Source organism: Pelodiscus sinensis, chromosome 7 (genome assembly GCF_052426305.1).
Source record: "Pelodiscus sinensis isolate ZL-2025 chromosome 7, ASM5242630v1, whole genome shotgun sequence".
NCBI classification, from domain to species: domain Eukaryota; kingdom Metazoa; phylum Chordata; order Testudines; family Trionychidae; genus Pelodiscus; species Pelodiscus sinensis.
The window spans coordinates 76,923,339-76,949,823 of record NC_143058.1 but is presented as its reverse complement, the minus strand read 5'-3'; the positions used below and the strand labels follow the sequence as shown (position 1 = coordinate 76,949,823).

Below are 26,485 nucleotides of genomic sequence, written 5' to 3'. Positions count from 1 at the left end.
GTGCAAAGGTGCTGGGGCACGAGTATCGTCTCTCACGCCGAATCCAAGGCCGGAATGCTTTAGTTGACAACACTCACTGGAACACGCAAGCGAAAGGGTGCGACTGGCGTTCTACCTGTATGTGAGGGCCTCCTTGCAACGTGCTAGCACGTGGCGAACAGGCTGCTCCTCCGTCACACAGAGCCCGTCCCGCGCGAGGACACCGCGTGCCGGGAGGGCGGGGGGAGAGGCGCGCGCCCCCATTCTACCGTTGGCACGACGGGCCGCGCTGGGGGTCAGAGCTCCGCCTCAGACGGCGCCGGCCGGGCCCACCCCGCAGCATCAGGGCCAACCCGGAGAGGGGCGGGGCCTCTGCTCACGCCGCGGGCGGGCGGGCGCGAGGGAGCCGCAGCCCAGGTAATCGGGCAGAGCCGGGGGGGCGGGGCGGGGCGCAAGTTGCTCTGTAACGGCCATGAGGCCCCGCCCCTTGCGTGCGCTCGGCTTCTGTGGACCCGGCGGCGGCTGCCGCCCACGCCCTCTCCGCTCTGGCGTGGCGCTGCCGCTCGCGGGCCACCCGGCCGCTCCCTCCCCAGCAGCCCAGTCTCACCTTAGTCGCTGTCCCCTTTCCCTTCCGTGTCACGGGGGGGTCAGAGGTTACGCGCCGCCACCACTTCCTGTTCCGGGTCAGAGGTGGCCTCTGGAGACGGGCTTCCCGAAGTCCTTGGCCCCCAACGCCCGTCACCATGACAACGCCACTAGGTTCCTATTGGGCGCGAGGTGCTTTACTAGAGGAGCAGGGCCTCTCGCCGGAGCGTTACATTCCTGCTCCCCCGCTGTACGACCCCCTTCCCATGGGAGAGAGCACTTCCGGCCGCCCTGAGGGGTATGAAACTGGTGCCCCCAGGCCTCCCCTTCCCAGACCCCAGCAGCCCATCCCCTCCCTCAGACCGTGCCGCAGGCAGCGCATTCAGCTCTCTAGGACCCAGCCCTGCTGCTGCATGCTCCACTGCTTCCTGTTGTTGCATAAATTGCTGGTTTGGTCCCCTTGGAGGCTAGTCTGATTTACCCCAAGAAGAGAGTCACACTTTCAGGCTGGGTCCAACTCAAGTTTATTGGTTGCAACCAAGGTACGGCTAAGGAACTCAATGTTCAGATCAGAGCCGACCCCCAACATCTCATAGGCAGGGGTTCTTATAGGGTTCACATCCTTCCTGGTTTAGGTGCCTTAACATGATAGGTTACTTCATTTTTGACGTTTAGCATTCCTATAGGTCAGGTTAATTTTCCAAATGAGGTTAAATACAGTGCCTACTTGCTGACTTTGCGGTTACAGCTGTGTTACATTCATTCACTTTTGCTGAACAATGGGCAAGCCATACTTCCCTTTTTCCTTTCCTGCTTGAGCCGGTCACAAGTTTAAAGGATGTGGAATCTATCCATATCTCTACTTAACAGAAGACTGGTTTCACTTCCCCTCGTCTCCTTATTATAAGTTATTACTTGTGACAGGCCTTGACCTTTGTCATGTCTTACTCCTATACAAATAGCAAATATATCTAAGCATTAGCAATGTATGTATATTGTACGTGCCCCTCATAGGGGAGTCAATGGCTCCGGGGGATTTGACTTCCCTTTTACACATCACTGTCACAGGCATATTTCATTGGGGTGTGCACCTGAAGAATGTTTTTAAATGTACTCTTTGACCCTCCCCCTCCCCCATTAGCCACACCCCTTACCCCCCTTAGGTGTGCGCTGGAGGCAACACTCAGGGCAAGATGGACACATGACCAAAAGTAAAAGGTGTCATGTGACACTCCCCCCCCCCAGGACTTTTCCCACCATCCTCCTACCAATAGGGATTCGTTTGGCCCCCACCAAACCCCCCTCATGCATCTATCCTGCAATTGCATTAACCCAACGTGTGTGACAACTCGGGGGCGGAGAGGCTGGGACAAGTGTTCCATCTCAGGCTATGTTTACATTGGCGCGATCTTGCGCAAAAGCGTCCGCATTTGCGCCAACACTTGCTGCCTGTCTACACTGGCCACAAGTTCTTGCGCAAGAATACTGACGTTCTACTGTATGAAATCAGTGCTTCTTGCGCAAGAACTCTGATGCTCCCGCTCAGGAATAAGCCCTCTTGCACAAAAGGCCAGTGTAGACAGGCAACATGAATTTCTTGCACAAGTAAGCCCGATGGGTAAAATGGCCATCAGAGCTTTCTTGCACAAGAGAGCATCTACACTGGCATGGATGCTCTTGCGCAAAAGCACATCTCTTGCGCAAACGCACATGCTAGTGTAGACACTCTTCTGGAAGAGTTTTTGCTCAAGAACTCTTCCGCAAAAGAGTTCTTGCGCAAAGTCATGCCAGTGTAGACGTAGCCTAAGAGTTTCCTCCCATGAGCAAAATGAATTTTGTGTTGTGCACCAGTACTGAGTTCATGTGGCTTGTTTGGATGTCCCACTGTGGCACCCAAGTTATTAATAAATATCTTATAAACCTCTACCTTTTCCCTCTGCTGCCATGTCTCCTCCCCTTGCTCCATCAGCTCCCCAGGTGCCTGCTGCCCCCAACCACCCACCCTCCTCTACTGTCCTGACTCCTGCCCTTATCACTGCCCTCAGCCTTCCTGAGACCTGCCCCCCTCCACCAGCCCTTCTCTCTCCCCTGTGCCCACTCCTCCAGTAGCCCCACTCTGATCACATGAGCTACCCTTCCTCGTCCCCTCTTCTATAACACCTCCCTCTACACACCTGCCCTGCCTCTCTCCTCTGGTGCTGGTCTCTCCCCTGTAGGTGTCTGCCGTTCTGCTTCACCCCCAGAATCCCCTGGCACCTGCACCTTCCCTTACCCCTGCACCCTCCTGGTGCCTCCCCCTTCCCTTACATGCCAGTCTAGATGTAGCCGAAGAGCAATTCTGCTGTCAGTCTCACTGTTCTAAATCTAATATGTCCATAAGAGTTAATTAATTAACTCCAAATTCACAGAACCCTAATTTACTTATGCCCCTCTTGTCTGTGGGCTTGCTGAGATCCCAGTGATGGACTAGATTCTGTGCTGGTGTATGCTAATACAGCACCAGTGATTTCAGAAGATCCATGCCACTTTACACCAGCTGAAAGAAAGTACAATACTACTACATATTGACATATCCATGGAGGGGGAGTACAGACTGGTAGAAAACTTGATGAAACAACTATAGTTGCCATTCCCATTTTCTGGTTCCTGAGATTTCCATGGATCTTCTCCATACAGTACCCCACTGCACGGATGGAGGCAGAAATCCTGCTGCATGAAGCATTCTTACTAGTAGAGCATGATCTTGTCAGCTTGGTTATATTGTTATTCATTAAATAACAATAGTTAGTCTCTGATATTTGACAAAATACTGGAAAAGTGGTTTATGGTGATTCACATGCATAAGTTCAAGAACAGAGATTGGACTGTCAGTCACAGAATGACTGTGACAGCTGATTCCTATTTTGCTATAATATAGAATGAAAATATCTGATTTGAAAGCTGTCAAAATCATAAACATCAATGAAAAATTCATGGGAAGCTAGCCATTTCTCACAAGTAACTTTTCCATGTAACATCTCTAATTGCCCTGTACACCAAATTCTTTCCCTCTCATCCACGTTCCACCTTAAGATTAAAGACTTCGTTGAATAGAGCAGGCCGTGAATTCATTTCCTGTGGTGACAGAGATTTAACTGAATAATGAACTGGTCATGTACTATGCCATCTATTATATTTTAGACTAGAAGATTTACCCCGCATTGCTTAGGTCCTTAATTCAAGTAATTTTTTTTAACATAAAAAAAATGACATGCTTCATTTAAATCACTGATCTGGAGTGGGGCTAGGGATGAGGGTTCAATATGCAGGCTGCCCTGAGGAGAAAGGACTACCCCAAATGCAGCAAACTGTGCACTTCCCTTTGCTCTCTAATGAAGGGAGACAGCCAGCAATATTCCTGTACAAATTCGAGTTGGGGGATGCTAAAAGCTGGGGCGCTCCCAGACAGGAGGGCACACCCCAAAGCAGCCCTTTTCACCCACCTGGTGATTTTGTCTCTTTTCTGTATTGTTTTCTGAGAAACAATTCCATTCCAGGAAAATCCCATTTTCCTGCCACAACCAAACCCTTACCTTGCTTTAAATTATGATAAGAAGCTGTATACTGAATTAGGTGCCCTAACTCTTACCTTTTAGGAGTTCTTGAACAAACACAGAGACAGAGCTACCGACAAACTCTCTCAAATATATAGTAGTTAGTTGTTCTTTTATAATAATATTTCTGAAAAATCTCAAAAAATCACATGTACGTGTAATATTTTATAAAAATGATCCAGTGAGTTAGCCACATGTTTTCCATTAATTTTAATGAAAGATGTTTATCATCTGTATTTACAATAGTGCCTAGGAGCTGTTGTGCTAACTTTAAGGGAATAAATAGCCCCAGAGTGTCAACGGTATTAATGTGACCCTAGTCCTGTACAACACTAAACAGTTAAACATGGTTTTGTATATAGAGGCTTCTGCTTTTTAGTTCCTTGGTAAACAATCATTAACAATCCTTATAACCTTTAATAACCTTGTTATTAAAGATACAGAAAAAGAAGGGAACAACTAAAGCACTTGAAATGAAAAGTATTAAGGCTTTCATTTTAACAATATCCCTTATTTCCTTCTCCTGCCTGACAACCTTTGAGATGGTATTAAAGATGGAAATTAAATAACTCTCCATTTTTGAGGGAAATAGGTTTGTTGAGGTGGGCTGGGTGGAGTTGCTGTTAAAATTCAATCCCATTCTCTTGAAGATGGAACAAAACAAGTATGCTCATGGGGGGAGAGAAAAAAAGAGGAAAGAGAAAACACAGATTCCATTTCTGCTGCTGACTCTTAGGATTCGTCTATACTGCAGGGCTTAACTCAAAATAAGCTATGCAAATTGAGCTACATCAATTGGTATCTTATTTCAAAATAGCTTATTTCGAAATAGGGAACATCTACACAGCACTTATTTCGAAATAGAGCACTCTTCCTCTGACTTCCCTTATTCTTCCTACAATGAGGGTTACAGGAGTTGGAGTAAGAAGTCCTCCAGCTTGACAGTATTTTGACACTATTTCAAAATAACTGCCTGCTGTGTAGACGTGGACTAAATTATTTTGGAATAGGCTAGTTATTTCAAAAAAGTGTTGCAGTGTAGATGTACCCTTACTTGCAACCTTTCTGCTAGAGAGAAACAGGCTCAGCACATGGTCTACTCAGGCACTCCCAGATCTGGCAAACTCATACCAGTGATGAGCTGCTTAGGGCACTGCTTTTAGTGGTCTTTCTGGTCATATGACTACAACAGTATTGCAAAATACACACTCTGGATGATGAGCCAAACACTTATTAGACTGAAAGAAAAATGAAAAAAAATCAGACTAAGTTGTGGGAGGAAAAGGACACGTATGAGAGTGGGAGTGTGTCTGTGACAATGTTTCATACCATCCCAGGTAGTGTTTAGGATTTAACTGGATCCAGTGTAGAGGGCAACGTCATCTGGGTTCCTCTTTTTGGGTGCTTCTCCTTTCATTACTGCAGTCACCATTTAGGCATAATTTCTGACACACCTATTTTGGTCCATTGATTTCTGGTCTCCCACCCCTCTTGTTTAAAGACATAATTTCAAACCAAAAGGCATAAGAAGTGATGCATGGAGGTCACCGGGGGTCACATGTTCCAACACTGTGAGTGGGAAGAGCAAGGGGCCAGCCAGTAGACAAAAGGGCACTATTGGGGGCGGGGAGGTTGGCGCCCACAGCAAGGATCCATCCCCTCCCCCATACTCATTGGCAGCAGTGGGGAAAGCAGAGCGACATGGGCCCAGCTCACTCTGCTCCCCTGGGTGTGCCACTCTGGGGAGGGGCAGGGCTGCCCCTGTACTCACCAGAGCAACACAAGTAGGGGAGCAAAGCGAGCTGAGACCATGTTGCTCTGCTTTTCCCACCACTGCTGGTGAGTGCAGTGGGAGAGGTCGGACCCCTGCTTCCAGCACTAACCCTCCCCCCTCAGTTCTGTTATTCCCCTGGCCTGACTCAATTGGGGAAGAGTTAAGGCAGGGCCACAGCAAGGGCAGGGAAGAGACGAGGAGAAGGCAGTGCAAGGGCACGGAGGGGTGAAGTGGGGTTGTCCCAACCCTTCCCTGGGGGGTGGGTTACATGACCAGTGGCCCCTGGGTTCCCTCTCATCAGTCACGCTGCCTACTTCTATAACTCAAAGTCTCTGTTCAACCAATTCCAACAGTCTGTCAGTCTGTCTCCCTTTTGTATTCCCCCCCTCGACATTTATTGTTATAGGTGACTGGGAAGTTATATAAACTTTTATTTGCTTCTCCACAGGCAAGTTCACAATTGGGGTAGGCCTGATAGACCCCCTATTATTATAACAAAGCCGTAGTCATGGACCTGATTATGTTAGATGCTGTACAAACATAAGTCTAAATCCTTTGAAAAATCCCACCAAACCATAACAGAGTGCATATATATAGATAGTACTTTATTTATAAGTGTGAGAGAGTTATATCTAAAAAGTAAACTTATAACATCAAAGTTCATTGCAGTTTCTCCAACATATTTAAAATATCCATAATTCTAATACTGAAGTGGGTGGATGGGAGTGACACTTAACATTTTATTCAGCAGATGTTTTAAATTAAATGTGCCAGAATTAAATTGGACAGTGTCAAAGATGGTATAATTCAGATAGTTGCTAAGTAGGATATAAAAAGAACAGTTAAACCACTAAAAAAACAAGCACTCTTGTGGTACCTTAGAGACTAATAAATATATAATATCATGGTAAAACCCACATCATCAGTTGAATGTGGGCTTTACCCAGGAAAGCTCATGATATAATATATTTGTTAGTTTCTGGGGCCATGTCTAAGTTCAACTTCTGGGCACCTGATTTTACAAATTCGAAGTTTTGAGTCCTCACTACAGAGAAGAATCCAATGTGGTCGGAGGCAAGTTCCGTTAATGTGCACACACTACCTCAGACTCAGAGCCCCAGGAAGCACTCTGAGGAGCTGTGGGAGGCCTCCCAGAGGCCAATTATTTTGAATTAGCAACTCAGGAGCATCCACACTAATGTTATTTTGGATTTAAAAGTACAGGAATAGTGTGATTCCTCATGAAAAGCTGGACTACAGAGTTTGAATTCCATGGCCCCTTATTCCAAAGTAAAAGTCTTGGTAGCATGGACAAGTTACTTAGAAAATTGACCTTGGGGGGCTAATTTTGGACTAAGGTCCTAATGTAGACCAGGCCGACGGTGCCACAGGACTTCTTACCTGAGAATTGTTAGTAATCCTGGTGAGTTATCATTTTACCTGTCTTCTCAACTATTTGTACTTTGGCTAATACCAGTTAAGTATCTTCTTTAGAAGGCTTATTTCTTCTTGTATCTTAGCTCCCATATGTCTTTTGTGCTGCATTTCATTTTGAAATGTGTAATAAATAAAATAAGGGTTAATTTAAACCAAAGCATTGATGGTGCTATTGTAGCTCATTGCCTTTCAATATAATCATTTTATTCACTATGGATTATCCCAGGATTCATAATTTGCATGAAAATAATCCCCTTTGTTTTATCCTCACCATGTACAACCCAGAGTATTTCTCTTCCTTCTGAAAAATGTATATGAGTTGTGTTGCTCATGAATGCATTTAATTGTTCAAAATAATCCTGCTGGCATAATGGCACCCTTATTATTATGTACAATAAAAACCCAAAGCCTCATTAACTGACCCTGCTGCACCAAAGAAACACCAATGACATGGCAAAGTTAAAGCACTTCCCAGTAATAACGAGAGGTCAAGAAAGCAAAAGAGGAACAGGGCTTTTCATTAACTTTGTTTCAAACTGTTATAATATTATCCAACAGTCACACTGGCAAAATGCTAGCAGCAATTAAGGAGTGGCTTGAACCCATAATGAAATGCCTGAATAGTACAAATTCAGCATGCCTTTCTCACTAGGTCTGGGCACAGATACAAAATAAAACAAGTAAAGCTTTAGGGCCCAATCCTATATTAATTGGGCTTTTGAGATTTCAGCTGAAATCAATGAAAGTTATAGCAGGTTAAGATGTTAATATTAACACAAGGAGAAATGTCTGTTCATGAGATGTGTTTGGGTGGTTTTGTGTAGCAATAAGGGGCCAGATCCTCAGCTAATGTGGTGCATGCTGACTTTTCATACTGAGCTTTACAAAGGAGCTCAGTACAATTTTGCCTATTATGTGGGGACACTAGGGCATGAGGAGGTAAAGTATTTTCCCAAATCACCTAGCAGGCTAGTGACTGAACCAAGAAAATAAAGCAGCTTGCCTGAGTCTCTGTGGAATAGACAGTGCTGTCTACCAGCTGAGGATTTGACCCATGGTGTCTGTTGGCTTCATGCATTTCAGACACACAGGAAGAAAAGCTTATTTATAGTAAATAACTAGAATGTCAGATTCAACCTCATTGTAGTGTTGTAAAACATTTCATTTGAGTTCTTAAATGCTTTTTTGTTCATTTATTATTACTTTTTATGAACCAAAACATATAAAAAAGGTATACTATGCAATCCATCCGCTGCATAACAAAAAGCAGCATGTGTTACTACAGTTCCCCTTAATAGTGCTACACATGCAACTATTTCCATTCAACAGCAACTCCCTTGGCTTCCTTGCATGCAGACCTAAAAGGATTAATTCATATGACTAGCATTTATTTTTGGTGTGATGCTGCGTTAATAAGACAGCAAAAAGCCAATAACTCTAAACAAGGCCAGAAGTCTGGAAATGTTTTCCAGCTTCCCTTACTAAACACCCTGTTTTTCCATGCTGTAGTGTCATTAGAAGAGGTAGTAGCCAAAGAAAGCAGCTGGGAACATTAGTCACTCGCAGCTCTACATTTCTGTCTTCCTTCAGCTCCGGAGGTTACATCCAGATTTACAGAATTATTTTCCTCCACCAGAAGTAAACTGGTATGTAGATGTTTCTGTTTATTTTAATTCTTTTGAGGCAATGAGTTTTCCAGCAGTTCTGTATATGATTCCTGCAAACAAACATGAGACCTGCTGTCAAAGAGGCTTCTCTGAGGAAAGGGCTTGATTCTAATTTACAATGAGGTTAGCTTTGCTTGATTCTAGCAGTATATAGGAGTCTGAAAGGGGATGAGTTACATTTTAGTAGTTCTACTAAAATGCTTTTACACCTACTGCAAGTACCCCTTATGCTTCCAGAGTGGTGCAATGTTACCTTCATGTGAATGAGAATCACGGTCACTGTCTCCGTGTGTGCTTTGACTTTAATGAGTTAGAACTGTTTGAGAATTGCACAAATTGCTGCATCACCTACTAATCCCAGCCTCATTGGAAATAAGCATATGGGGCTCACCTGACCCAAAGCCCCCTGAAGCAAACCATCTTTCCACCTACAGTATGAGCCTGATCCAAAGACTTATTGAAAAGGTAATTCTAGAAAAGAAATCCTGAATCCTCATGACATCAGGTAATCCATTAATAAGAATCAGAATTGGTAACTAATTAGTAATAGGTAAAATTTTGTCCTGCAGGCTGCTCCAGTGAAGTGACCAAGGATGTGTGTGGCCCTGCACCACATCCAAAGGCAGCCAGCAAACTCCCTCCCATGTCCTGTTGTGCCCCTCACTCTGCTCCGTGGAGATGGAATACAGGGAGGGAGAGGGGACACCTTGACATCAATGCCCCTCTTCCCCTCCTCTGCACAGCAAGCAGGAGGTTTCCCCAGGGGTGGGGGGAGGCAGCCCCAAGGCAAAGGGCAGGAGCTGAGCAGCAATAGAGGGAGAAGCAGCTGAAGTGCTGGCACTTGATAGCCTTTTGGCCAAACCTGTCAGAGGTTCCAAGATCTACCAGTAGATCCCGATCTACTGGTTGGTGACCACTGCACTAGCAGAAGGGCGTGTAGGTATTGTGGCAGTGAGCCAGGAAGGTTCTAAAGTGAATGGAAGGCACACCCAGCCTGTTTGAAATAAGTCGGCTCTCACACCAGCTGGGCTTTGTCAGCTGGTGAATGGATTAGCTGGGTTGGTGGTACTCCTTGCAGCTGGAGTTTGGGATTTGCTCTTGAGATAGTGCAGATGTGCATTCATATGCTGTTTGGCTCTAAGGAAGGCTTTCTGGCTCTGAAAACCATCCAGAATCTGCAGCTGCTTTCCAGGTGGGTTCTGTTTTCTCAAAAAGGATAGTATGAGTGAGGAAGGTAGGATGTGCTATAGTATAGCATAACCTCTTCTCTCTGGGGGGTGGGACAGCTTCTGAAGAGGGGTGTCCTGTTTGTGTTCTGAATATGAAAGATCTGTAGGTAGGAGCTCCTGACTAATGAATGCATGCCTGTTCTTGTTCAAAGAAAGTGTATTTTGACATAACACTGTTCAGGTGATGTAGAAAGAACATGCTGCGCATGAGCATATTCACTGAGAGATGAAATGAAGCGACTGCTACAGGCATTCAGCCTGTGCTAGCTTGAAAGGTTTATTTTTAACTATACCCATATCTGTAAGGGACTCATTTTAGGCATTTTATGTATTGCATAGTAGCATAGCCAATTCTCATTGTCCAATTATAGGCTATCATGCAATCACATCATTACCAGTCATCTAGCATTGACTAGGATAGTAATTTTGATTACTAATCACATGACAAATATAGTGGGTCTGATTCAGTTCTGTACATACCTGTGTTACACTTGTCACTACATTGACTTCTGCAGAGTTATTGCTTTACATTGGAGCAAGTGAAATTAGAACAAGGCCCCATATCACCAGATGAAAATGCAGATTCAAAATACTTTTATCAGGATAAGTATGAGGAGGAAAAACATGTCTATTCCATCTCTCATATTTTCTTTTGTATCTAAGATGCTATATTCACCACTCTCTGTATAGCAACACTTCTGCCAAACTGAGATTTCTAGCTATCTCTAGTGTCTGTAGTGACTACCTGACTCATAACACAGACATCAAGTAGCTGATTCACTGTCCCAACCCCGTTTTTTAAAACCAGGGAAGCTTCTTCTAAGAAATATATTTATCTCCATTAAGTACCTGAAACCAGATGCAAAATGAGATCCATTTATCTTTGTTTTGCTCTTGGTTGTGGAAGACCATAATGTACCAGGGTTTGTAATCTCAGCAGTAATCCTGGTGGTGTTTATAATCCTCAAAGATGCCTTTGTGGATTTTTTGTCAGAATTCCAATAATTGTAAGTAGCTTGGAGGAGCTAAATCTCCCTAACAAAGTATGCACAGCACATCTGCTCATTGGTGAACTTTGTAGGTGAACTTTTAGGGAAATTTGATATGTTCCTTTTTTGGAGAAGAGAATAATTCCATAAACAAACACTTAAAATTCTCAGTCTGAAATAGCTTGCATTGACATCTCTTGAGTGAAACAGATTTCTGGGCCAAAATCTAGGCCTACAAGCATTCAACAATTTATTGAAAATGTTAGTTGCTTTATAAAATCTTATTCACCTCTGTAGCCTAGGCCTCCTGAGTGCAAGAATTTTTGCAAATTTTCCTCTAGACATAAATTGCACATGTGGAATTTGAAAACCCTAGGACCAGTACTTTGAGTTGGAGCTGAAGTGGAGCTCTGGTAAATATTTTTAAACCCTGGGTTCCAGGAAATATTCTGAGAATGTAAGCCCTGTCCAAGATTCTGTAATACAATTCTTTTATAAAAGTAACAGCAGAGAATCAGCCCGCTCTGCTACTTTCAACTTTCTTGTGACAGGATCTACTGATCTGACAATCAATTTAATGGGCCACATCTTCCCCAAGCAACTGCAGTGACCTTGGCTTACTGTACTGAAAAAATAGATTTGCCACCCAAATAGTCATGTTAATTTTTACATGCTGAAAGCAAGCCTTCATTTGATCCTGTCTATTGATTTTAATTTGTAAGAATTAAATCTTGGAGTAGGGTGCAGCTCAAATTGCTGGAATATGCTACTTGGGTAATTTACTAGGGCCCAGACATTGTGGCTGTGCCTACATTGCACAAAATCTTGCCAAAAGCAGTTGCTTTTGTGCAAAAACTTGCCACCTGTCTACACTGGCAGGGTGTTCTTGCGCAAGAACACTGACATTCTAATGTATGAAATCAGTGCTTCTTGCACAAGAACTATGATGCTCCCGCTCAGGAAAAAGCCCTCTTGCGCAAGAGGCCAGCGTAGATAGGCAACATGAATTTCTTGCGCAAGAAAGTCCGATGGCTAAAATGGCCATCGGAGCTTTCTTGTGCAAGAGAGCGTATACATTGGCACGGATGCTTTTGCGCAAAAGCACATCTCTTGCGCAAAGGCATATGCCCGTATAGATGCTCTCTTGCGCAAATACTTTTAACGCAAAAACTCTTGCGTTAAAAGTGTTTGCGCAAAATCATGCCAGTGTCGACGTAGCCTGTTTGTCTTAAGCAAACTTTCGATCCTTTAACAAGACTTCACACAGTGCAAAATGAACTGAAATTGTCAACTCCTATTTTAAATTAAAAACCTTGCTCTGATTTCAATACCTAGGCACAGGGACCTCAAGCCCCTGTCCTATATTCAATAGGAAATCCATACCAATTTCCCATGCCAAATTCCCAGTCCCATTTTATAATTACAAAACCATCATTCATGTGACAAAAGGAAAAATGTAAGTATAAAGAAAGGATGACTTGATGAACATGAGCTCCTGGTGCTGTAGCCAAAAGGGCCGGTGTGATCCTGAATGGACAAGCAGAGAATTCCTGAATAGGAGTTCTTTTACCTTTGTGTCTAGCATTGGTGTAACTGCTGCTGTAATATTGTGTCCTGTTAAGGCATCAGCATTTCACAATGGATGTTGATTAAATTGGAGAGGGTTCAGGGAAGAGTCACCAGAATGATTGAAGGACAAGAAAACATGCCTTATACTCTATTTGGCTTAACAAAGAGAAGGTTAAGAGGTGACTTGACTTCAGTGTAGAAGTGCCTACATAGTGAACAAATATTTAATCATGAAAAAGGTATAACACAATCCAATGACTGGAAGTTCAAGATAGTCAAATTTGGATTGAGAACAAGGTGTAAATTTTGACTGGTGAGTGTAATTAACCAGTGGAGTAATTTTATCATGATTCACGGGGTATTCTTCATCACTGACCATTTTCAAATTGAGACTGAGTGTTTTTCTCAAAGATGTGCTCTAAGATTTTGGGGAGTTCTGTGGCCTATGCTATACAGGAGGTCAGACTAGGGGTATGTCTACACTACAGCACTAATTCGAACTAACTTAATTTGAATTAGTTAATTCGAACTAAGATAATTCAAACTAGTGCATCTAGACCTAAAAACTAGTTCAAATTAGCAAAATGCTAATTCGAACTAGCATGTCCACATTGAATGGACCCTGAACCGAGGTTAAGGATGGCCGGAGGCAGTGCCGGCAGGGCATCAGATTAGGACTTAGAGCGTGGAGCTGCTGTCTCAGGCTAGCCGAGGGCTGTGCTTAAAGGGACCCGACGCCCACCCCAGACAGACAGTTCTCAGGGGTTCCCCGCTCGCTTGTCTAACTCGATGAGGGACAGCAAAGCAGTCCTGGCTTGGAGTGCCCGAAGTGCCCACACTCGGCACATCACAGCACTCGGCCATCAGCCCGGCTGCACTTGCCACAGGCTGCCATCCGGGGGGGGGGGGTCAATCGGGGGGCTGCAGGAGAGCTTCCACCCCGAGGGGCCCGCAGAGCCATCCCAGTCCTCCCCGTCGGGAGATCTTACCCCATTCCTCCCTCACCTCCTTCCACTTACCCCTCCCTAGCCCCCCTTCCTGATGTACAAAATAAAGGACACGTGTGTTCAAAAATAAACTCTCTTTATTGAACAAACCTTGGGGAGACTGGGAAAAGGAGGTGGGAGAGGGGAAGAGAGAGGGTGGAAGAGGGGAGGACAACTAAAATGATCAGGGGTTTGGAACAGGTCCCATACGAAGGGAGGCTAAAGAGACTGGGACTTTTCAGTTTAGAAAAGAGGAGATTGAGGGGGGATATGATAGGGGTATATAAAAGCATGAGTGGTGTGGAGAGGGTGCATAAAGAAAAGTTCTTCATTAGTTCCCATAATAGAAGGACCAGAGGACACCAAATGAAATGAATTGGTAGCAGGCTTCCAACTAATAACAGACAGTTCTTCTCCACAAAGCAAATAGTAAACCTGTGGAACTCCTTGCTGCAGGAGGCTGTGAAGGCTAGAACTAGAACAGAGTTTAAAGAGAAGTTAGATAAATTCATGAAGGTTGGGTCCATGGAGTGCTATTAGCCAGGGGGTAGAAATGGTGTCCCTGGCCTCTGTTTGTGGAAGACTGGAGATGGATGGCACGAGACAAATGGCTTGGTCATTGTCTTCGGTCCATCCCCTCCAGGGTACCTAGTGTGGGCCGCAGTCAGCAGACAGGCTACTGGGCTAGATGGACCTTTGGTCTGACCCAGTACGGCTGTTCTTATGTTTTTATGTTCTAAGCTCAGGGCTCAGGATCGGGGGTCTCACTGGACCACCTTGATTTTCATGCAAACCTGCTCCTGGGTAGCCAGGCTGGCAGCTATCCTGCCTTAGACGGCCACTTTCCTTTGCCTAGTGCGGAGGTCGTGGACATTGGAGGCTTCCCCCCAAACCTCGATGAGGTCCACGATCTCCGCACTAGACCAGGCGGGCGCCCGCCTCTTGCGGCTCCGGGCAGGCTCCTGGGAGCCGCCAGGCTGGTCCCGGGAAGAGGCGGAGGGCTGGGTGGCAGCGGGTGGCTGGCTCGTGCTATGCCATGTGCAGGATCTGCTGGCTGGGTGCTGGCAGGCTTGCATCTGGCACGGGCACCATAGCCAGACCGTGCCCCTTTAAGGGCTCAGGGGCCGGGAGGAGGACAGATGAGTTTCCCTCGTGGTGCCCAGAGTGGACACCAGGGCAAGCTGGGGAGGGCTAGCCTCCCACTAGTTCGAATTAAGTGGCTACACAGCCCTTAATTCAAACTACTTAATTCAAACTAGGTGTTAGTCCTCGTGGAATGAGGTTTACCTAGTTCGAATTAAGCGCTCCACTAGTTCGAATTAAGTTTGAACTAGCAGTTTGTATGTGTAGCGCCTATGAAAGTTAATTCGAAGTAACGTCTGTTAGTTTGAATTAACTTTGTAGTGTAGACATACCCTAGATGACAACATTGGTTCCTTCTAGCCTTGGATTCTATGCATAAATGTAAAAATGGAATAGAACACCACTTGTCATCACCTACAACCCCCAACTTAAACCTGTCCAACACATTATCAATAAACTACAGCCTATATTGGAACAGGATACCATACTCAAAGAGGCTCTGGGAGACAGACCCATAGTCTCCTATAGACAACCACCTAACCTCAAGATGATTCTTACCAACCACCACAGGACATACCACACTAATACCAACCCTGGTACCTTCCCTTGCAACAAACCCCGTTGCCAGCTTTGTCCACATATTCATTCTGCTGATACCATTATTGGACCTAACCAAGTGAGTTATAAGATCAAGAACACATATTCCTGCGCATCCAGAAATATAATCTATGCTATCATGTGCCGAAAGTGTCCGTCTGCTATGTACATTGGACAAACATCTCAGACACTTCGCCAAAGGATTAATGCCCACAAAACAGATATCAGACAAGATCACAAAGAGAAAACAGTTTCTTGCCACTTTAACCAGAAAGGACACTCTCTAAATGACTTAGCCACCTGCATTCTGCTACAAAGACCTTTTACATCTGCACTTGAAAGGGAATCCTCTGAACTGTCATTCATGTTAAAATTCGACACTTGCCAACAAGGACTTAACAAAACTTTGAACTTTCTCACCCATTACCAAGACAGTTTCCCCAATTATCACCTGTAATACCATTAACTCACAAACATCCCACTCTCCCTACCTCTAATATCATCCATTCACAGACACTTACCTTCCTTCCTCCCCCCCCCCCCCGCATCCCCCTCCTGTTCTGCAATGTGATTTGTCCTTTTCATATTTGTTCATTTTTTAAATTGTATCCTTTGGTATATATGGTTGTGACTACTTTCTTCCACTATTTGATCTGAGGAAGTGGGTCTGGCCCACGAAAGCTCATCATCTAATAAACCATCTTGTTAGTCTTTAAAGTGCTACATTGTCCTGCATTTTGCTTCAACTACCCCAGACTAACACGGCTACATTTCTATCACTGTAAAAATGGGTTATCTACGTAGGTCTACGAGCTTGGGTGGGGAGGTCAGGGGGAGAACACCCACTATAATAGTTACTAGAGCAATACCACTCCAGACATTGGGCCAATGGAGCTATTTACACATCAGTTGAGAATCTGGCCTTGGAATCAGCAGGGGAGGGTTGTAGAAAAATCACTGTCTGTGGTATGTGGTGAAATCTTTTTGTTGATAGAAACATTTGTTAGCTCTTTTTAGCTCCTTCCATCTCAGGATCTCAAGGCACAATCATTAATGAATCCTGGTTCACAATGCTCCTCTGAGGTAGCTTATTATAATTCTCCCTTTTCCAGACAGGGAAACTTAAATACATAAGCCAAACCTTTTCATGTTTCTTTGCTTAAAGTTAGACACGTGTAGCTATACTTAGCAAACACAGTATAGGGATTCAGTTTGTAGAGAAGCTTGTGACCTTAGAATGCACCTATGGATGGCAAAAAGAGTAAATACTTTGCCTGCTCTTTCCAGAAAGAATGTGTTACCTGTTTAAAAAAAACCACAAACTCGTATCAGCCTTAATCAACTTTTAAACTTGCTTTTTGTTTATTGAAATTTGCCAACAGGACTCAGGAATGAGTACAGTTACAAAATTGGTCAAACTTCTAACCACATTTTCCTGTTTATTGAGAAATATTTTAGTCTCTCCTGTGGCTGTGTGCAACCCAAAACCCAGCAGGGAGTGAGCCTGCATATTCGAATGAGCCCAAATCCACCCTCACTAACTTTTGCAAATGGACATAAACATACTAGGGACACTGTGGGTGTGTCTAGACTACATGCCTCCTTCGACGGAGGCATGTAGATTAGCCAGATCGGAAGAGGGAAATGAAGCCGCGATTAAAATAATCGCGGCTTCATTTAAATTTAAATGGCTGCCCCGATCTGCCGATCAGCTGTTTGTCGGCAGATCGGGGCAGTCTGGATGCGACGCGCCGACAAAGAAGCCTTTCTTCATCGGCACAGGTAAGCCTCGTGAAACCAGGCTTACCTGTGCCGATGAAGAAAGGCTTCTTTGTCGGCGCGTCGCGTCCAGACTGCCCCGATCTGCCGACAAACAGCTGATCGGCAGATCGGGGCAGCCATTTAAATTTAAATGAAGCCGCGATTATTTTAATCGCGGCTTCATTTCCCTCTTCCGATCTGGCTAATCTACATGCCTCCGTCGAAGGAGGCATGTAGTCTAGACACGCCCTGTGTGCTGTGTTACAGGAGCACCCTGGATCTCTTTGGGTATGTCTACACTACAGAGTTATCGGAAAAACGGCCATTTTTCTGACAACCTGAATTATGTCCACACTGCAATCGTGTTCTTCTGAAAGTAAATCGAAAGAGTAGAGGGGGTTTTCCGGTGTTGGTAATCCTCCTTCTATGGGGAAGAAGCCTTTTTCCAAAAGAGCTCTTTTGGAAAAATGTGTGTATGGACGGGGAGAGGGAGTTCTTTCAAAAGAAGAGGAAAGAGGAAAAAGCACAATGCCCTGGTGGCCTCTCTGTCCATAGTAATAATGTCCATTCAGTGTGGATGCTCTTTTGAAAAAGCAGATCACTTTTTCAATGCGCTTTTGTGTGTGGACATTCTCTTTTGGAAGAAGTTTTTTTCGGAAGATCTCTTCCAAAAAAAGGTTCTTTCGAAAGAAGTCTGAAGTCTAGACATGGCCAAAATAATTAAGATGCTTACAGATGGCATTCAAGAATATGACAATTGAAAGGCAGAAAGTAACCAGCAATATATGGTCAAATTTACTTTTCACCTTTAAAATCATTCAGTTTAATATAAGATAAGGTAACATCACTTATAATAAACATTAAGTATCATCTCAGGGTTTTTAAAAGCTTTCTCTTGGCTGACATTTACTCTTATTCCAGCTGTTTAAGGGCACTGCTCGTGCTTATGATGTTCTTCTTGCTGATATTTTTTTAAAGTGACTCAAATGGGTGGTACTGGTATTTGTACAGAATCTACACCCCAGAGAGATACAGAATTCAATTACATAAATATGCTTACTTAAAACCTGAACATTTTTTTAAAGTTATATTTACCAGAATAACACACTGAACAAAAATATTTTGGGCTGAGAAAATTAGCAAGGACAGGAGTTATTACTATCGCTAGATGGAATGGGATAACTCTTCTTTATATATAACATGAATATATTGCTATAACATCCTTTTGCTTATTTTATACTTTTCATCCATGTACACATTAAAGACCTGATCCTAAAAACATTTGTGTATGTGCATCGCATCACTCAAGCATGTAATCCCTTTGAAGTCAAAGAGCCATGCATCAGTGTTTTAAAGATATGATTCTATAAGCAAAATTATCTCAAGCCTTCTGCTCTCCTTTTTATCAGGCAAACATTAATGGAATTAAAGCAATATGGAGCAGGGCTCCAAAATTGCATGCTGACTCTTAACTAATTCCCAGAACTAATTCTCGGGAAAATAATATCCATCAACTAATCCTTATAGCACGTAGCAGGCCATATATAGACTGCTCTCATCATACCTATGGTCTACACTGGCCCCCTTTTCCGGAAATGCTTAAAATGGAACAGTTTTCTGTTATAAGTATTTCCTGAAAAATCGCGTCTACATTGGCAGGATGCTTTTCCGGAAAAGCGTCTGTGGCCAATGTAGACGCGCTTTTCCGGAAAAAAGCCCCGATCGTCATTTTTGCGGAAAAGACTACTGTGCTGTCTACACTGGCCCTTTTCCGGAACAGTTTTTCCGGAAAAGGACTTTTGCCCAAATGGGAGCAGCATAGTTTTTCCGAAAAAACACAGACCATTTTACAGTAGATCGTCAGTGCTTTTCCGGAAAAGGAAGCGGACAGTGTAGACAGCTGGCAAGTTATTCCGGAAAGGCGGCTGCTTTTCCGGAATAAGTGGCCCAGTGTAGACACAGCCTTGCAGTACAGCTGAACTGGGTTGTAGGTGTAACTGAGAGCAGAACTTGGTCTCTTTAGAGCTGAGCTTCATTAATGCAACAAATCACTCTTGACTATAGCAAGCTTGTCTTGGAAGACTTGTGATCATCTTTGCTGTCTATCTGTAGTTTAGCTGGCCTCACAAAATGGCTATAATATTTCTAAGTATCTTTATGCTATTAAACCTTTCTCCCTTTAAAACTTTTTAATATCCTTTTTTCATGAGCTCTTGTAGTTTTTCCTATCCTCCTTTTTAGACTCTTCCAGAAAATCATGATCTGATTGTAAGTCCAGAAAGTTTCTCAATAGAAGGAACTGCTGTTTGTGGAGGGTTTTATTTTAACCTGCCTGCCACACATCTGCTGCTGACGAATCATCAATCATTTCCAGTTACAGCACTTTCTGTTGTTCTTTGGGGAAGCCTAGTTCTCCCCTTTCCTCCCACATCTGCACCAGGTTATTCTCAGGTTTCTATATGAGTGCGCATATCTCATTTTCTCCCTTCTTTTTCCTTCTGTACATTACTTTCTGCTGGGGAATATCTTTTCTTTACTGCATCAAAGTTATAGTGATAGTAGCTATCAGAGTAATTAAGATAATGAAATATTTCCTTTTGTTTTTCATAGTCTTCTAAGTTTTAGCCTGAAATTTTCCATGCTTAGTCTCTGTCTAAAATCAAGTGCTCACCAGAAATATATTTGTATGTCACTGAATGAAACTTATGGGCCTGATTAACCGCTATGTTACTCCATTTTTTACCCTAGTGTAACGCTATTGATTTCTATAGCTTGTCCCTAATGCCTCACTTCAGCAAAGCAGTTAAGCATGTGCATAAATCCATCCTTATTCAGTAAAGTACTTGAAGACTTGTAGTACAGTAAAGTACTACAAGATCCTCCGGAATAGGGCTTTATTCCGGAGGATCGCGCCAGTCTAGACGCTTTTTTCCGGCTTTTCCCCAAGCCGGAAAAAAAGCGGCGGCCATGTTCATTTAACTCCCGCGGGGGATATTTAAATCCCCCGCAGATTTCCCTATTCCCAAGTTCGAAATTAGCATGCCTATTCTGGAAAAGGGGCCAGTGTAGACGTAGCCAGGGATTCAAGAATAGTCTTAAAAGTGAGCATTTGTTTAAGTGATTTGCAGAATAGCAATAGATGTCTGCATATGCTTCAATGCTTAGAGAGTGGGCGACCATAGAGCTGGTCTCATTTTATTCATTAATTGAGAAATGGCAGAAAATCTTCTAAAGTGTCAAAAGGGGCAAGAAAGGATTTATAATTACTATAGAGGCCAGCCTGTCAGCTAGGGATAGCCAGATTCAATGGCATGCTCTCAAGGTAATTATAGATCCATAATACTGGACTACCTGCATGCTGCCCAAACTGTAACAGACTTGTCCATACAATGTCCTGTGAGGTCAGGAAGTGCAACTCCAGGGGTAATGAGGTGGAGAGAAATTGTGCTTTGCTAACATCACACAGGAAATCTCTAACAGAACCAAAAATTAACTCTACTCTTCTGAATTCCAGTCAGTCTTAACCACAAGGCCATCTGTGATCCACAGAGGGGGCTTCCCATATGTGAGGAATGTACCTCTAGTCATGTATGCTAAGATCCTAAAGAGTCTACAGATAAATAGGGTGCGAAACAGCCTTGTTTCATGCCACGAGTCAATTTAAAGGGGTCTCCCCTAGAGCATTTACAAGGCAAGCCGCTCAAGGGCTTTTTGTGTGTAGTTCTGTAATAAACCCTCTTTAGGATGAGTTGCGTTAACTGCTTTGTTCCCTTTTAGCAGGGAAAACAATTGTTAGAATATTAAAGCGATAGCTGCTAGCCAGCCAAAGATGTTTTGTCCATAATGCCTTTTATTGTGAATTTTTTTCTTAACTGGTTTAAGTACTGTCAGCTTCTCACATTTTTATTTCGGGAATGGATATATGCCCCATCTGGCACCTATCTTAAATGCTGGAAACATGCTCCAGGCTGTACAAGGCACAAATAAGAACTCAAGGCTGGATTCAGATCTCAAATCTGGAGCCCACCCTGGAAATTGAGAAATGTTTTGTTAGCACCCTTCTTGATGAAGTTTGGATGTAAATAATTTCCTGTGTCAGTAAACCCAGACAAGAGTGGCCACTCTTTGAAAAGAAAACAAAATTGGGTCAGACGCCCAGTATATGTCAACTGGCTTGGAGCTGCAGGGACCTCACTGGAGTGAAGCTGATTTACATTCAGTGCGCCAACTGCAGCACCCAGCCCACTGATATTACTTCGGGGGTTTTATCTTCATACAATAAACTCTTTGATAAGGACAGGGTTCTGGTAGCCATATACATTGTTGCCTCACTCTCTGAGCAGAACTATTGAAGTCAGTGGGACTCATCATAGAGCAAAACGTTACTCGGGAACACCCTTGCTCTCCTTATCTGGCCTAACAAGTCTTGACTGTTTAACTTTTATGAACCCCAGCCTTCCTCATTGTAAAAATGTATGTGTGAACTTTGAACTGCTAGATTACAACCTTGATTTCCGAGATCAGATTTTTAGCAATTTAAAACACACACAAAAAGAAAGAAATTTGGTGCTCTAGCATTTTAATTGCACCCTTTAGCCTGCACAGATGCCTGGCTTTTCTCTGATTTCTGACACAGACTCCAATAAAACCTACTTCAAACAGGACTGGGAGACAGATGCTGTAAAATCCCAAACTAAGAGAGAAGATTTTGCACTTCTATAATGCCTTTCCTCTGAGGATCTCTCAGAACGTTCCCAACCATATTGAGTTTGCTTGCTTAGCACCCTACTTTGCAGGTGGGAAAACAGATGCAGAAAAAGTAAGCAATTTGAACCTTTTATCCTTTTTGTATTGGCCAGAAAACCTGACCTAAGAGGAAAGGTTAAATAAACTGGGCATGTTTCTGTTTGAGAAGAGTGGACCTGATCAGTCTTCAGATATGTTAAGGTCTGTGATAAAGAGGACCATGATAAAATGTTCTTCATGATTACCTAAACTAGGATAAAAAATAATCTGTTTAATCTACAGCAAGGAAGATTATTAGGAAAATATTTCTAACTGTTGGGATAATTTCACACTGCAATAGGCGTCTAACAGAGGTTGTGGAATCCTCATCTCTGGAGGTTTTTAATAATAGGCTGGACAAACACCTGTCAGGGATGATTTAGACTTACTTGGTCCTGACTCGACACAGGAGGTTGGAAATTAATGACATCTCAAGGTCCCTTCCAGCCCCACACTTCCATGATCATACAGGAAGTCAGTGGCAGAGTCAGGAACATACTCCCAGTCTTCTGAGCTAGCCACCAGACAGTTCTGTCCCTATATATTAAATAGTAATTTAAAATGTAATATCAGCTTTGGGTTTTACTTTCCAAACACCTCACAATGAATGACTCCAAACTGTGATGCTGGCCAGATCTTCATTCAGCCAGTGTAAATCAGTAAAACTATTGATTTAGATGGGTTTGCACCAGCTAAGGATCTAGTCCACAAAGTTCCACCCATTTCCCATGCAAGTCAAGATTCCCAATAACTTGAACACGAACAGGAGCAGGGAGAAACTTACAGCGATAGCAAAAGTGCATTCATTTTAGTGGTTTTTTTTTAAAGGGACAGTTCCCGATAAATTAGATTCTAAATATAGCAGTGTGTTGTTTTGTTTTTACAAGACTATTAGAAAATGATGTATTAATTTGTCACAAATACATTTTCTTGAGGCTTTTATAACTTTGTGTAAATAGTTCCTTTGTCCAGATGTGAATGCTTTCCTGCAGTTTCTGCAACCCAAACGGTAAAGCATTGTACTGGCATTGGACAGCTAATACCTTACAGATTGGAAGCAGTGAAAATCAAATTTATTTCTCATGCCCAAGACCTTAAATGAAATTATGGCAGTATTAATAATACAATTACAGCTTTAAAAAACAGGTATGATTTAATGTGAATGTTTCCTGTTTTCTTTCCTCCACAGGGAGTACAGTATCCATACACAATGGAGTTTCCTGAACTGATGAGTGAAGATTTTGACAACTACTCCTATTACTATGAGAATCCAGAAAATGAAACACCCCAGTCCCACATCAGTGTTGCACACTTGATTTCCCTTTCCTTGTGCAGCGTGGCATTTCTCCTGGGCGTGCCAGGAAATGCCATAGTCATCTGGTTTATGGGGTTTAAATGGAATAAATCAGTCAGTACACTCTGGTTCCTCAACTTGGCCATTGCAGACTTCATCTTTGTTCTTTTCCTGCCTCTCTACATTACGTATGTGGCAATGGGTTTCCATTGGCCCTTTGGGAAATGGCTCTGCAAGACTAACTCCTTCATTGCTTTATTGAATATGTTTGCCAGTGTCTTCTTCCTGACCTTCATCAGCCTTGACCGCTATCTCCGCCTGGTGCATCCAGTCTTTTCCAACAAATATCGGACCCTAAGGAACACCCTCATTCTGAGTGTGATTATTTGGATCTCAGCTGCTATTATTGGTGCCCCTGCCTTATACTTCAGAGACATAATTACAGTTCACAACTCCACTATTTGCTATAACAACTTCCATCCATATGATAAAGAACTCATTCTGATGAGGCATAATATTTTCATTTGGGTGAGGCTTTTTTGTGGTTACCTCTTTCCCCTAGTGACCATGGTCCTTTGTTATTCCTTTCTGGTTCTCAAAGTGAAGAAGAGAACCATGCTAACCTCCAGCAGGCTTTTCTGGACCATCCTTGCAGTAGTTGTAGCTTTTTTTGTGTGCTGGACCCCCTATCACATATTTACCATTCTGGAACTATCTGCTCACCATCATGAACACTTCCATGATTTGCTTCTCAGTGGTATTCCCCTCTCTACTGGCCTGGCTTTCATCAACAGCTGTCTCAATCCAATCCTCTATGTTCTGATCAGCAAGAAGTTCCAAACCCGTGTCCGGGCAACCATTTCTGAGGCACTAAAACTTGCAGTCTGGGAGGTCAGCCGGTCTGGAACGGTCAGTGAACAACTGCGGAACTCTGACAACAGCCATGTGGCTGTGCAGTATTGTGAAACCACTCAGTGACCAGCTCTTAAGTCTTTCCCTCAGTGCGTATAACCAGCAATAGATTCACAATCAAACGCAAGACATGTATCTTAGCTATGAAATAGAACAGTGGGTTGATTACAATTAGTTTAATGCCCTCCATTTTAGCTGGAATGTTTTTAAGGATGCAAATTTTGGGCAGGACGCTATTTCAAAGGACTGAGTCAAAGCCCACTGAAGTCAGTGGGATTTTGATCAGATATAGCCCACTATTAGTCCTGTTTGAAATTTATACAAGGTATTTAAAATGACACCTCTTCAACATAATCCTATACAATTCAGAGGAATAGTTTTGTTATTTAAAATTTTTAATCTAGGTGTTATCAGTCTGGCGCTCATACACAGCTTTTGGAGATCATGATCACACTCAACTTCCAATAATGCTAAATAAGGGGATTTCCTGGCTAGATCCCTGTTAGGTGGAAGGGGGAGGAGGCCTAGTCTGAGTGGGAGAGGGATCCCTATATAGTAGAGAGTCCCAAACATGGAAACAGTTGAACAAGTGCTGTAGATTATTACAACAAAAATCAATTAATGTCCCCTGCTCAGTGGCTGATGTTTTCTTACACTCTGCTTGGATAATGCACATACCCTGGTCTGATACATAGCAGCTTCTAGTCTGTTTCATTTCCCAGTTGTCCATTTTTGGATGCTTTACAGTGAAGAGGGGTTGTTTTTAATATTTTTCCTGCTCCTGAAAACCTAAAGAAATAATTTTTTCTAAACAGTAGATATTGGATGATCCATGCCTCCCAATATTCTACAAAATCTTAATATTGGCCTAAAACTAGTCTATATTAACCAGCTGGTTTTTGATTCCACTAGTGGAACCAAAAGATGAAGTAGTTAACTAACTTTCTAAAACCCACTCACCATTATCAAGCCTTTCCATTGGTGGATAAAATGTATAAAAGACATTCTTGCATGATTTTCAATAGTTTGTAAGAAAGGGCAAAATTTGTTGCCCATTGTAGCAAGGTCTGCTCAAACAGGTGAGGATTTGCAGGATCAGACCCCAAGTAAGGGTAGAATTTGGTACCATTGTTTTTATTTGTTGCTTGCTTTAGAATTGTGCATGGTATTGATGTATAAGCTAAAATTCATCCTTGATATAACCCTATTGAATTTAGGTGAATTATACTGGGATGAATTTGGCCCTAAGTTTCCTATTAACCCACGTATATCCAATAATAGTATATTTTCAGCTTCCATATACAAAACTGTTGTCATCTTATATATAGATTCATGTTTGTGTTCTTTTGCATATTCTGTCACTTTAAAATATATTTGTACACATATAAATAGATCAATATGGCCTTTGGCAGCAGCATCTCTTTGTAGTCTGAATTCATTAAGCCTCATGAGCTAAGCTGTGTTAGGGTGTGGTTACTCTGCACTCTTACCTCAAAATAAGCTACGCAATTTGGGCTATGCAAATTGCATAGTTAGTTCGACTATTTCAAAATAAACCACTATTCCAAAATGTCCCTTAATCCTTGTGGAATGAGGTTTACAGGGATGTTGGAATAACACACCCATTATTTTGAAAACTATTTTGAAATAACAGGTGCGCTTCAAGATGCGGAATAACTTACTTCAGGACACTGGAAGTATCCTGAAATAGCGCTGCAGTGTAGACATACCCTAAGGCTGGATCAGTACCATCTCAGAAATACACCTGAATGCTACAAAATATGATGTTGCTAATTGGGTAGGAACCTCTCTTTCTCTCAGTCATTACAGAACTAGTGCCTCAGCAAGTTATGGGCTTTGTGCTGTGGAATGTGCCTTACTCAAATATTCTGCTCTTTTCTTCTTTAGATTAAGTGGTGTTTTTTCCTAAGAGTGTGTTACCCACACAAATTTCTCTATCCCTTCCACACTTTAGGGACACACACCTTTGCTCAAGGTGCAACCCTGTTAAACACCCACCCGTACCCAATTCCTAGGGCTCAGGGAGTAACTTCCTGTGGGTTTGCAGAATCTTTTGCCACTGAAAGAGCCTTATATAGTAATATTCTTAGTCTCTATTTATTGACAATTACCAAGCAAGCAGAATACACATGCTAAGCACATAGTGGCATGCTCACCAATCCTGATAAAGGCAGGCCGACTTCCCCTGTTGGCCAGGCAAGGCACATCACAATCATGCAGAGGA

The 26,485-nt window shown here is 43.1% G+C and overlaps 2 protein-coding genes across 6 annotated transcripts in view; one reads left to right on the top strand and one right to left on the bottom strand.

The window, feature by feature from the left end:
* The window catches only part of ZDBF2 (zinc finger DBF-type containing 2), a 30,100-nt gene extending 29,428 nt beyond the window's left edge, over positions 1-672 (bottom strand). The window contains exon 1 of the mRNA XM_075934335.2: positions 587-672. The gene's annotated coding sequence lies outside the window, so the exon portion shown is untranslated. The remainder of the gene's footprint in view (positions 1-586) is intronic.
* Positions 258-25,700, top strand: CMKLR2 (chemerin chemokine-like receptor 2). Of its 5 annotated transcripts, none has more exons than XM_075934349.2 (3): positions 258-396; positions 8,878-9,014; positions 23,224-25,700. In XM_075934349.2, the coding sequence occupies exon 3, from the start codon at positions 23,245-23,247 to the stop codon at positions 24,304-24,306; it is 1,062 nt and encodes a 353-aa protein (XP_075790464.1). In that variant the 5' UTR covers positions 258-396; positions 8,878-9,014; positions 23,224-23,244; the 3' UTR covers positions 24,307-25,700. The 5 variants fall into 5 exon arrangements, with proteins under 5 accessions (XP_075790464.1, XP_006129086.1, XP_075790467.1 ...); XM_006129024.5 differs by lacking the exon at positions 258-396 and adding an exon at positions 725-862; XM_075934352.2 differs by lacking the exons at positions 258-396; positions 8,878-9,014 and adding an exon at positions 9,412-9,540.
* The last annotated feature ends 785 nt before the right edge of the window (positions 25,701-26,485 follow it).